This window comes from Podarcis vaucheri (genome assembly GCF_965113315.1).
Source record: "Podarcis vaucheri genome assembly, chromosome: 11".
In the NCBI taxonomy this organism is placed as follows: Eukaryota; Metazoa; Chordata; class Lepidosauria; order Squamata; family Lacertidae; genus Podarcis; species Podarcis vaucheri.
The window spans coordinates 18052657-18066281 of NC_138749.1; the positions used below are offsets into that span (position 1 = coordinate 18052657).

The following is a 13625-nucleotide window of genomic DNA, read 5'->3' on the forward strand; positions in this document are numbered from 1 at the left end:
TTCCACAAATGTGCATTTGTTCCTGATAACTTATCTTTAAACTTTTTTTGGAGAGGGGCTGCTGTTGAAAAGCTTAATGCTTCAGGATGTGTAGAAATGAAAGCAGTATTAAATAAAGCTTCCAACCGTTGAGGGATTCATGACTTGTTCACATACATGTACATGCATTTGGGATGAGCAACAGTATTAAACCTGCAGGCTGAAAGTCCCTCTGAACTAATGAGATCATGCCATGCTGGCTGGGACTGATAGGAGTCTAACAACATCTGGAGGGCCACAGGCTTCCCATCCCTGCTTTAAAACATTAAACCATATTAATATCTAATAATATAATTACTATTCTGTGTTTTGGATGAGGGGAGGGAACCCTGGTGTAAAAACTATTCATCAGAAACACCAGGAAGGTATTTTCTGCTTCTCTGTAGCTAAGCTAAAACGAAGGAAAGATAATACTGACAAAAATATTTTTTTGGGGGGAAGCAAGATTATAGGATAAGGCTAATGTTAACAGCCCTGCCTTTAGACTTGCTAGGCAGAGCTACCCACTCTAAAATGGCCTTCTCCATAGATGCAGCAAGACAAGATCTGGCCAACACCATTAGGAAGGAAAGATCCATGGATCTTTGAGTTAAGGAATCTATGAGGTAAGGATCTATGAGTTAAGGAAACACTAGATTTAACTTTTAACTTTTAAAACAGTATTTATTCCTCACGATTTCAAAGATGCAATGGGTCCCCTTGATGCTTACTGGATAGCAGCGTCAGTCAAACTGGCAACCATGATTATGATACGGTAAAATGAAATAAAAAATGCATTTCAATCACAGGATTGAAAGTAGGATTCCTATTCTCTGAAAAACTGCAGTTACATATTTTGTCACAATCTTGAATTTAAACCAAACACCTGCAGTCAATACTTACTTTGAAGCAAAACCCCGTTGTCGACTACTTGAAAAAACGCGGTTTGAAATAGGTTCTCGTATACTAAAAAGCATCTTGGGTTCCTCTGGACTATACAGTAGTGATTCATTATATCCATTTGTTACTGAAAGCACAGAAATTAGATAATCAGCTTCTGCATGTGTGTGAAGCAATAAATAGTAAGTTCTCAAATCAGCTGAGCTTTTAATGGCTAGACTTTTGTTTTTTAAATAACAGATGGCTTACACTCCTATTCTGAAAGATTTGTGAAAATATATCTGCTTGCATCTTCTATTTTCACTCTAATTATGAGGATTTAAAAAACTGTTAGCCTGTCCTGTCGAAGAACTGAGTAACATTAGATGTGAAAGCTAAATACATAAAATAATGTCCATTTCTACAATTCTGAAAAACAAAGTCCTGTGCAAAAGTTAAAAGGAAACATATTGCCCATAAGCTCAGAAATTATGATAAAGTCAAATATACCTTTCTGTACAAGTTCTTTGTTCAATGGAAGCCTTAAGCTCTCATAACTTTTAGCTGTTGAAAAAAAGGAAGAATTAGACACAATTCTTCTATTAGATACAATTATCTTTTGCATTTGCTGGTCAATAGTTATGGTGCTGGTAACTCACCAATTTTAAGGATTTCTTCCACAGCCTGATTTGCTACCTTGTTGATATTAAAAGACCTACAAACAGAAATAAAAACAAGGATTTTATTATACAGTATTTTTATATGGCTGCCCACCAACAAATGTTCTTTGAGTAGCTTACTGAATAATATTAGGATACATTTAAACTGCAACAAAAACTGAATTTCACTGTCCAAAAAGCTTTGCAGCGGCAAAAATAAATAATAATGAACTGTGTATTGATTTGTAATGTTTTGTTGGGTCTCTGGACTGTAATAAAGATTGTTGTTGTTGTTAAAAAAATAATAAATAAATAAATAAAATCATTAGCAGCTCGGATTAAAAGTTGTTTTAAAAGCCCTTCATCTGACACTGAAAAGATCACAGATAAAGTGCCAGGTGACCCCTCTTGGAGGCTATAATGTAGCTAGGATGCTACCATGGAAAAGATCTTCTCCCCAGTTGCCACCTGCTTCCTTCCACTTGGCAGTGACACATTGAGCAGGGCTTCTGAATAGAATATTCAGATACAGGAAGTATTTATGTGGAAGAAGGTACTTCTTAAGGACCTGGACTAGCTCCAGCTGGGAGACTTCCCAAACCTTCCTCTAGCATTCTCTGCTGTCTTAAATGTAGGGGATTTTAAAAACTGGGAGCCAATTTCTAGCTGAAAAGCAGGAGGGGAAAAAAATACTTGCATAACCTCAATGGAATAGATTTTATGTCAACTGGAAGCAACACTAACATTTCCTTTCAACCCCTTACTACAACTTCTGACTTCAAAAAAACCTAAACTTGAAATCTCCTAAACACTGGAAAGTATCAACCCAACAGGAATTTTTCCTTTATTTCATTATCATATTAAATGCTGTATTTTTATTATTCAATTTATATTCCACTTTTCAACTAGAGTCATCAAACTCACTAACCTTACAAAACACATACATGCTCATAAAACAAAACAATAGAATAATCCTTTCCAAAAGGGCTGATTATTATCATTAATAGTAGCAGTAGAAGTAGTAGTAGTAAATTTCTATACTGCTTTCATCCAAAGATCAGAGGCAGTACAATTTTCAGTCAAATTACACCCAGCAGTGTGAAGACTGAGCAGCTATATCTTTCCATAATGGGCCTACTATCCGTGTTTGAGGAGTTTGTGTTACATGGGGAACAGTCAAGCATCGTCATCTGAATTTTGAAGAGCTACAGTCCCAGAAGTGTACCATGTATTGGCATGCAAATTGGTTATTTGTCTACACATCTAGCACACTCAGACGTTGTTACAGAATTTAGAGATTAAAACCACAATTTAAAGAATCACACAACTTTGCATACCCATTTTTAAAATTACCACCACCCCATTTTCTGTTTCCCTAACAACAGTAGCCACCAGTCCTGCATTAACAAAGTGCTTTGGAAGCTGGAATTTCAAAAGAAGCCAGAATTTAGCATGGGGAAGTTGCATCCTTTGCAAAGAAAAAAAAACCTGCTTGGCACCCAGAAGCCAAACAACTCAACACAATACATGCCAACTCAAAATTAAGATTCATTGGATTTAATGGATCGTATTTCCAGGCAAGTTGATATAGAATTGCAGCTTGATAGAACTCAAGTGGACTTGACCATTTCATGAGATGATTCTCAACTTCTTCAAGATGATACAACATGTTCTATCTTCTATGAAAATGTGTTTACTCATTACTCCTACTGGAAAAGCCAAAGAACTAACATTTTAAGGCTACACCAAACTTACCAGGCTTTTGATCCTGTTCCAGTGCATATGTTGAGACCTGAGCTCTTTTGTTTCTCCCATGGACCACCATCAACTGATATTTCATAGTAAGAGGCCCTATGAAGGGAGAATTTAAAACTGGGTTTGCAGGACTTATAGTTCACCCTGAATAAGACAGAACACAGCCCCACATCAGGCACGTACCAATCTAAAAGGGCAATTTCAAACATGGCTGAAAATTTCACATTAAATTTAGTACAGCAGTTCTTTAATGAAGCAACAAGGTTGATTTTTGATTGGTAAGTTTTCATCAATTTTCAAAAATACAGCAAATTGTTAGTAAGATAGCAAGCCATTTTGAAAGCCTTTTAGAATTTTCTACCTTAATTTTGTGGGTTCGTCTGTGGTTAATAGGACAGGGTATAAGTATTTCCCACACTGCAGCATTAGTGCACACAGCTTTAGTAATTTCTTCCCATATGTATGTGCCATCGAAATCAAAAACGAATTTTCAGACTGAACTGCAAGTAATAGAATTTGTGCCTGCAACTTGTATACCTCTGGACCTCCAAATACTGCTGGGCTACAGCTCTCATCAGTTTTGTCCACTAACTATGATGGCTGGAGCGGATGGGAGCTAGAATCCAGAAACTTCTGGTGGAGCACGGGTTCTCCACCCTCAGTTTTGCTTTTCCGAACTATTCATTTTACTTAAACCAAGGCTAGCCAACACGATGCGTTCTACATATTGTTAGGCAATGACTCCCAGCAGCCCCAGCAAGCATGGCTTATGGTCAGAGATGAGGGGAGCTGTAGTCCAACAGAATCTGAAGAGCATCAAACTGGCTACCAACAACCTAATACTCAACTTGGCATCTAAATAGGTATTTCTACCACACTTCCCTACTACACTTCCCAAATTTACACCCCACAAAATATAAAATGTCTACCATGCCTAACATTCACCTTTTCATCCACCAAGCAATCCCATTCCACAGTCATCATTCAATCATTTCCACACACTTCAAATTCTCAACTCACAAAAGACTTATGGGCCTGCTCATTCAAAACTTTTCAATAATCTCCATTATTTGATGGGTCTGGTAGTATTGCTCCCATGCTTAATCCCTTCCAGCAAGGGAAAGGGAATGATCTCCACAAGCTCCCATGCCCTTCTGCTTAATATTTTTTTGGAGGGGAGGGGGAGCATCAAGCTTCAATTTTCCTTTCCTACATAAAACATACTGTGTTAGGAAGCATGAAGCAAGGAAGAACTGAAAGATGAAAAAGTGTCAGCAATTAAGAGAAATAGGTCAGAGTTTTGAACACTATGATTAAAAATCATTTCCCCATTTTTACTAATTACGTACAAGGTGTTATGTGTTTTAAACAGTAACATGCAGAGAGGTCTTGTCAGACACTGTGGAAATGGGAGGTGATAAATAGTTAGTGTACTATTAGATAACCCCTCAGGTTGTTTTACAGTTTGAGCCAGTTATGAAAAATAGTTGAAGTCAGTGATAAACAATGAAGACCAGAACTTCAATAGCATATGCTTGATATGAAAGATGATACACAACAAGCAGGAAAAGAATCCAAAGTCAAATGTGTGTGTCCAAATAAGACCTCTTGAAGCATGAGAGGAAAATATATATGTAGAACTATGCTGTTTTCTCACAGATTTGGGAAATTGCAGAAATGTATAATTTGGATCCAGTAATTAAGTCTGAATATATTTGCATACATTATTACACACAGAAGGGAAAAAATGATATTGAAGTTTACAAGCAGTCTCAAACTAAAATACTTATGATACTAGCATACCTGGATGAGAGAGATTCTCCAATAAACACTTCATTTAATGATCTCACTGGCAAGAGGTGTGGTTCAGATATCTGAGACCCTGCAAATATAGGCAAATCAGTGCTGACAGGCTAACAGGATAAGCATCACCAGAAAGCAAAACGGTAAGATTATTATAGAGGTGTGTGTGAATACACACAGATATGGAAGACTACCAGGAGCAAAATAAAGAGGTTCTTGATGTACACACTTGATGTGAAAGAACTCATTGTACAAAAGTCTGGCTATCCATTTACTGAAGAGGGCCTTGCACTTAATTGACGAGTTACCTTCTAGTCTGAACATGTCTCTCTTACATATTTGAGATTAGCATTAACATCACATCTCAAGATTGAATAAAAGATCATTGCACACCAGTGAGTGGATTATATTTTACGATTGAAACTATACTCACTTTGATCCTGAAATCTTCCATTAACATGGGCCCTGCTGTGCTGTTCTTGACTCAACTGCTGTTCATGCAAGTCAACAGGGACAGGGTTAATGCCAGTCCCTTCAAGATATAAACGGATTCGTTGCCGCCATTGCCATCTTTAAAAAGAAGAAAATAGCACAAGAATCAAACAAATTGAAATGTATGGCAATTTTTCTGCATGAATCAATAATTCAAGAAAATAAAATCTTTACTGGGCCAACCAAAATGTTACAAAATACAATGTAAGCTTTTAAACTCTAAAACTTACAAGACAGTGTGGGGGAAGTTATCAGACATTCAACGGAGACCATTCCAGGGGTTAGGTTTTTTAGTGCAGAACATCCCAGTGAGGCTAGCTGTCAGCAAGCCCTGCTTCAAAAAGCCATCAGGAGTTTGTATGTTGTCAGATGTGGGCAAAGTCTGAGGGAAACAGTCTTGTGGGCCAAATAAGGAGTAGTGTCCAGCCTAATTAGGCCCATAAGCTGGAAGTTCCCTGACCCTGAAATGGAGGGTTCCTCATCTCTCAAACCAACAACTAGTTGTAACTCAGTTCTGCCTCTGCCCCTAGGTGAAACACAGAAGTTCTTTTGGTGAATATAAAGGTATAAAGAGAACCTGGGTATTCCCTGATAATATCACCGAAAGGTTATCACTGTTATCTCTACCTCTGTTTATTGCACACAACAATAAAGTTATTTATCAGTTGCCATCAATTTGATTTTAACTAATTTTTATAATGAAATATTTTTAGAATGTGTGATTATTTGATTGTTTATTTGATTGTTGTTAGCCGCCCTGAGCCCGGCTCAGCTGGGGAGGGCGGGATATAAATAAAATTTATTATTATTATTATTATTATTATTATTATTATTTTAATTTAATATTTATCATTACTGATCAAGTTATTTTAAAATTTAGTATTTATCTTTACTGATTTTCATTACAGACAAAACTTAGTATCATCAAACAATAGCAAGTCCCAACTTCATTTATAAGATCACATTGCAGAAAGACACCCTATTAACCGGTTTTATGGTAGTGGTGTTCAAGCTATTATGAGACTATACCACAGCAGGATTTAATTTCTGCTTTGAAGACTTCTTGTGCCTAACTCTAAAATAGCTTGCAACATTTTAAACCAGTTGATAAAAAACAAAACCCAATCCCATTCGTTCTATATTATTATGATTGGTATAAAGTTAATGAGAAATCTGTGTCCCTCCAAATGCTGCTAGGCTAAAATTCCCATCAGCCTTGGCTACTGGCCATGTAGGTTAGGGCTGAGGGAGTTTGAGTCCAGCAGTATATGGAGGGCCACAGGTTTCCCATCCTTGGCTATAAAGATATCTCCAGTATGCTTCAGAATTAAATGCCTATTATTGTGTGTGTCAACAGTAAATGTTCCAAAACATCTAAAATTTGCCTTGCCGGGTATTGATTCTTGCACACCGATCAGCAATAGCTGTGATGAAATAATTAGTGTCAGATATATCTCTATAGTTTTACTCAGCTGATCTCCTAAAATATGTCCATGCAGCATAACTAAATTCTGAGTCTTCAAAAGATTGGAATGAATTAGTGGCAGAGTTTCATGCTCCAGCACCAGGGGGCAGAGAGCAGGCGGGGGCGTGGCTGGCAGCGTCCCGGGGACGTGGCGCGCCACCCGCAGTCAGGGGGGGGGCAGCCACGATGGCACCCCACCGGGATTGCGCTGCCGGGGACGGTGCGCTCCGCCTGCACCCCTCTTCCTCCACCAGTGGAATGAATATCCTCCCATGTAATACAAATGAACAAGACCACTCAAACATCAATGAATTTATTACCTAACAATCTTTAGTGAAATAAGTGGTATTATTTTATCTGTTTCGATAATTAACACAAACCCCCAAATGCAACACATTCAGCAAAATGTCAAAAATTCTGTAAATTCCAAAATTATCCAGACTAAATGATGACTGATTACATTGTGCATTTAATGCCATTTTCTTAAACTGCTGAGTATACAACAGCTTTTCTGTGTTTTCCTCCATCTGAACCGGAGGTTGTCAGAAGGCGTGTGAACCAGGAAATCTTGGTAGCCTAGCAAGGTGCTCACCACAAAGTGAAGGATCACTTTCTTTCCCCATCCTCCTGAACAAATTGAGCTGTAATACTGGGAAAGGGTAGGAAGAACTCACCATCATTTAAAGCTATTTACAAGAGGGACTTGTTCAGCATTCCAGTCATGTCCTCCTCCACCATGCTCCATTCCACTCCCGCATGCCTTTACAGATTCTTGGCATTCTGTGATCACTGAGCATGCTTAGTCCTCTTTAGGCTGTTTTGGGGGTTTTGTTCTTGCTGTTTTAAACCAGTGTTTCCCAACCACTGTTCCGCGGCACACTAGTGTGCCGCGAGATGTTGCCTGGTGTGCCGCGGGAAAAATTAAAAATTTTCGATTGGGGCGCCGTCACTAGATGACCCCTGGGGTTCCCTCCCTCCCGCTCTGCGCCTCCCTCCTCCTCCTCCTCCTCCGGGGAGGCCCTTCCTGGCTCTCGGCCAAGGCTTGGCGGCTGCCACTCACTCACTCGCTCGCCCACCCGTCCCTCCATCCCTGCACCCGGCCTCTCCCCCTCCGGCCCCGGCACGGGGGCTGCCGGGATTCGTAGTCCCCTCGCCCTTGGGCTCTGCGCCCGCGCGGGGTGCGTGAACTACGTTTCCCAGCGTGGCCTGGCGGGCCGGGCGTTTTGTATGAAGCGCTCTTCTCCCGGCCATGGAATGAGCGCAGCGGCGGCTGGGCGGGCAGGGGCTCTTCCGCGCAGACCCCGCGCAGCCTGCCTGCGCCCCCGCGGAGATCGGGCGGCAGGATGGAGCCCGGGGATCCCCGCGGAGGCGGAGCGGCGGAGGCTGCCCCCCAGGTAGGGCTGCGTCGGGGGGGTGTTATTTTTGCAATGCTGCATCCGCGCCGGAGGGGACGCATCGGACCGCGGGGAGACCCCTTGGCGGGCGTGCAAGGCAATGCATGCGTGCAGGCGTTGCATGGAGTGCAGTGCAATGCAATGGCAACGCGGCGCCCTGCATGCATGCATGCAACTTCCACCGGCGCTCCGGACTTGGCAGGTGAGGGGGGTCCCCAGTGGGCGGCAGAGAGAGCCGGGAGGGCGAAGGGGAGCCGGGGGGGAGCAGCGCTGCTCCCCGAGCAGAGCCCGGGGGGAAACTTCGGCGTCGTTGCGCCGGGTGTTGGAAGCAGAGGCTGGCGGGGGCCCCTAACCTGCAAAACCTGGTCGCCTCTCATATATTTCGTGCATTGCATTCATCGCCCGCTTTCTCCTCCAAGGAGCTCCCGGGGGCGAGTGTGGTTCTCCCCGTGTTATCCTCGCAACAACAGCCCTGCGAGGTGGGTCAGGCGAGTGGCCCAAGGGAGCACCCAGGGATTGTCCTGGCCAGGTGGGGTGATTTGAACCCTGCTCTCTGCCCGGTCTTCGTCCTCATTTAGCCCCCACATGTGCATGACTGAGGTTTTCCCCCCTCGTCTTGGCTATGGTGTGAGTCTGTGCTGTTAATTAATGGGGTTCTGCCTTCGGAGAAGATGAGCCAGCCCTCAAGGAGGTGATTATGTAATTTGCTAGCAATTCATGTACCTCCCGGCGTGACGCTGCGCGCTGACGTCACGGGGCTGTAATGGTGGTGTGCCTCGAGATTTTTTTCATGAAACAAGTGTGCCTTTGCCCAAAAAAGGTTGGGAAACACTGTTTTAAACCACACACACACCAATTCTTTTGTATTTTAGCTAACTCCGGGCTTCCTTTAAGTGTGTTGATAGCTCCCTCTTATTTCTCCGTGACCCTGTATTGTCTATAATCCTGCTGGGCCCTTACCAGCTGAGTTCACTTTCAGGAGTTACCATATATCTACCGTTATGTGAACCTAACAGTTTGAACAAAAGAATCATATCCTGCTTTAAGGCAGGCTTCAAGAAAGGAAGGTCTGCTGTTGATAACACTGTGGCCAGGCTGCTTGTAGGGTCAAGCATATATAAATATCTTATCTGTGAGATCTGCACTGGCTGTTTATCTGCTACTGGGCCAAATTCAGTATTTTACTACTAGTATAGAAGGCTCTCTCTCTATATATACCGTATTTTTCGCCCTATAGGGCGCACCTAGTTTGGGGGGGGGGATAAAGGAAAAAAATTATTTCCCCCCCAGGCACGGGGCTGGGGAAGCCCTCACTTCCTCCGACCCCAGCCCCCAGAACAGGCTGCTATCCGCAAGCCTAGGGAGCCCGACGGGAACTCCCGCTGGGCTCCCAAGGCTTGCAGATAGCTTCCTGAAGCCTGGAGAGCGAGAGGGGTTGGTGCGCACCGACCCCTCTCGCTCTTCAGGCTTCATCAAAAGCCTGCATTCACCCCATAGGATGCATACACATTTCCCCTTCATTTTTGGAGGGGGAAAAGTGTGTCCTATAGGGCGAAAAATACGGTACATTCTATGTTTTAAATGCATTTTAATTTATAATTTAATTTATATACCATCCTTCATCTGGAGATCACAGAGTGGTTTAAAACATAAAACCACAACATGGTAAAAACAACAACAATAAAAACAATACAATAATCAGCCCAAGACCTGACTGAGTATAAATGTTTTTGCACTACTTTAATATGGACTGCAGACTCAATAAATTCTAGGGATGTGTAGTGGCCCCTTGAATCTGAACTTTTTTAAAAAAAAAATCTGCATCCGCATAACTCCTTCAGCTTTAATCTGTGCTCCCAGTTCCAAGCCATTCTGTATAAAACGGAAATGTGTGACTGTTCCACAAATCACACTAAGTACTGTTTTGGACACACTGGTTCCCACATTGATGCAGAGCTGGAACAAATAGTCTTCAGGTCTGTTCCTCACTAATACAAAAAATTACATTCCTTTAAAACAATTGTCTAGAGATACGTAAGCTCTAACCTACCTGAACTCACCACGATAAAGTTTCTGTAGGGCATCTGGAAATGAGTGTGTATATCGTACAGGTAAACACAAATGGCCTTCAGATCTGAATAGAACACAACAAGGCGAGAATAAGGCATGAAATCACAGTATTCTGTTACCTCCTTCAGGCAAAGATATGTTCCCTCTCACACATTCTAAAAAAAGGGAGTAAGTAATACAATACTGGATTACATTATTGTAGCTAGCTGGGCAATTTTCACTTTTAGACAGCATTCTATGCAAGATATGCCTAGGCACTCTATTTTCCAACAATTGTTGTTCATGTATTGAAGTGACTAAAAACAACAAAATGGCTGCCATGGGGGCATAACACTAAATTAGGGAGTGTACAATCATGGTGAAGCCTTTCACATAATTGTGTTTCCACACAAGAAAAGGATTAACCTGTTGAAATTCTGCCTAAAAAATAAGCAGGAAAAGTGTATTAAATGGGAGGGGGAAACAGCAGCTCCTTAGGGTCCCAAGGTTTCATATTGTGGGCTGTCTAAACAACTCATTTATCAATCACTGCTCTGACTTCACTCCTTGGCTAAAAGCACTGACAGGCAGAAGCAGCCAGGCTTGCTCATTTTACAGAATCACTTAGAAGTGTACCTGCACATTTTGCTTTATAACTTTCTTTGTAGGAGGGTTAAAGTATTGCTATGTTTTAAAATGAAAGCTAGGGCCCTGCCTGGGGACAACAATGAAGGCCTTTGCAGGCACTATGGCAACTGTGGGCGCCAGTCTGGCAATCCCTGATCTGCAGTCATAGTTAGCATACTACACAATAGCCCAGTTAAAATATATCCTAGATTAGCAGGACAGTATAGTTAAAATTCAGCTTCTGTCCATGCTACTCTTACCTAGCTTTGACCATTTATACCCATGCAGAAGTCACAAATATGCAACCAATTTTGTGAGAAATAAGGAAAAACTGTGAATAATGTGCATAATAAACTGGCAAAGGAAGTCACTGTATGCATATCAATGACAGAAAATGCCCCACATGGCACTCACAGGACACTAGACTTTTAATGATGTGACTTACAATATGACAAGGTATCTGTAAGTCTTAGGCTCACCTATCTGGGTCTGTATTTATTCCAATAACTGGTTTTAACCGGTCCAACACCTTACTGGCTGCCAAAAGCATTGTGCCATCACCTAGATGAAATATAGTTTGAGATCAGATTACTTTTACATAAGATTTAAATATTCCAATGGAAGTATCAAGTACAGAGAATTTTGTGCTCAAATCTTTAAACCATTATTGTATAAAATTAAGAGTGAAAATAGATTCTGATGCGGAACTCAATTTGCCATAAGGAAATTATACCTTTGAAGAAAAAGAAAAACAGGTGCACAAAGACTAGGTAACAACCTCTACAGAATGTTTCATAATTTGTATACAGGCAATGAGTGTTTTGTGCAAGGATTACATTCCAGACCCCTGCATGTGTTGACACTAAATCAACTTTATTCTGGTAGTTCAGGTTAAGACTTATTTATTGATAAGCCAACTGATCAATTCTTCATACTGCTAAACAATTATTCCCGCAAGTTTGTTGTAATTCAAAATACCCATCCCCACTCACAAGTTAATACCTCCTGCTGCTACAACAGCATCTGCCCACCGAACTGTCTCTTCATCATATTCTCTGCGCTTCACAAGTCGGACCTCAATCTTCTCATTCCTGAAGATTTATAGAAACGCAAGTGATTATTAGTCAGGTTTGAAGGGCTTAAAAGGAATGCAAACTGTCACGTTAAAAAGCTAGTTTATATAACTTTGATAATGACATCAGGAAAGGGAAGCAAAAAAAACACACCACAAGTATGAATATTGGGTTATTGTGACTTTTTATATAGGCTCTGATTGTTACTATTAATGTTTGATGTTTTATTATGATTTTTGTGTGTGTGTGTTGGAAGCCATGCAGAGTGGCCAGGGCAACCCAGCCAGATGGACGGGGTATAAATAATTTATTATTATTATTATTATTATTAGTCACATGGAAGATAACTATCACTTGCATCAAACTCTACTTACCAGTTCCCTGAAAGCTTCTAATTATTTTACACCAGGAACAGCTAGCTTGTGTCACTACAGATATTGATAGACTACATCCCACCTTCCCTGTCTATCAGCCATGCTTGCTGTGGCTGAAGGGAGTTGGAGACCAACAACTTCAAGGCCAACAGGCTACTACTCTTGATTTACATAGAAGGGGTTTTGCTATAATGCTTTCCTTTCATCACCTTCCTCTGCTAAATCCGATGTACTAACACAGGATTATGTATCAAAAGTTTTTGGGTTGTTATTCAGGAAGAACTCAACCTAGTGTGAGCAAAACCTGTGCATGTATACATCAAAACCAAAAGTGTAAACTGTAGTTAAAATTGTAGTTAGATTATTGGTGACTTTAATTATCATTTGAATGTTTTTTAAACACCTGCTTCTAACCATCTTTTAGTAATTGTAGGGTTTTTTGTGTAAACCACTTGGAGGTTTTATGACAATCAATGAATGTGTGTGTGTGTGTGTGTATTGTTGAAAGAAAAAAAAACAAACAAAAATAGTTTGTGGTTGTTACTATGTTGTTCAACTGAAAACTAACTCAAGAGTGAAACTGCCGGTTATGTTCTACTGATTACAAGGTCAGTCAAAAACTCAACAATATCCTACTGTTGTCCAGTTTGGTTACATGATGCAACAATAGCTTTGAATTCACACTGACACTTGTGTATGCAGAGAACTGTATACAGATAACCTTTGTACATCTTTTTCAACAGAGAAAATAAGAGCCCTGTGGGATCAAGCCTAACGCTATTCTGGCCCAGGACTCTGTTCTCACAGTAGTCAAACAGATGGCCATGGGAAGACGACAAGAAGAACCTGAGTGCAACAGTGCTCTCGCCTCCTGTGATTCCCTGAAACTGGTATTCAAAGCAATACAGTGGGGGTAGAATATATCCACTGATGGCTTTTAAAAAAGGATTAGATAAATTAATAGAAATAAAGCTATTCAAGTTGGTGGCAATCACAACCTCTTGTGGGAGCAAATTCCATGATTTAACTATGTGCTA

At 41.0% G+C, this 13625-nt stretch overlaps 1 protein-coding gene across 3 annotated transcripts in view; it reads right to left on the bottom strand.

The window, feature by feature from the left end:
- NADK2 (NAD kinase 2, mitochondrial) overlaps positions 1-13625 on the bottom strand; it is a 28898-nt gene that overhangs the window by 4052 nt on the left and 11221 nt on the right. The window contains exons 3-11 of one of the 3 annotated variants that reach the window (XM_082242051.1): positions 12144-12232; positions 11621-11702; positions 10516-10599; positions 5548-5684; positions 5115-5193; positions 3312-3455; positions 1557-1612; positions 1408-1461; positions 922-1045 (exon numbers count right to left, since the gene is read on the bottom strand). In XM_082242051.1, coding sequence (XP_082098177.1) covers positions 922-1045; positions 1408-1461; positions 1557-1612; positions 3312-3455; positions 5115-5193; positions 5548-5684; positions 10516-10599; positions 11621-11702; positions 12144-12232 — 849 coding nt within the window. Of the gene's footprint in view, positions 1-921; positions 1046-1407; positions 1462-1556; positions 1613-3311; positions 3456-5114; positions 5194-5547; positions 5685-10515; positions 10600-11620; positions 11703-12133; positions 12233-13625 lie in introns of those variants that run through there. The other 2 variants (XM_082242052.1, XM_082242053.1) reach the window with 2 other exon arrangements.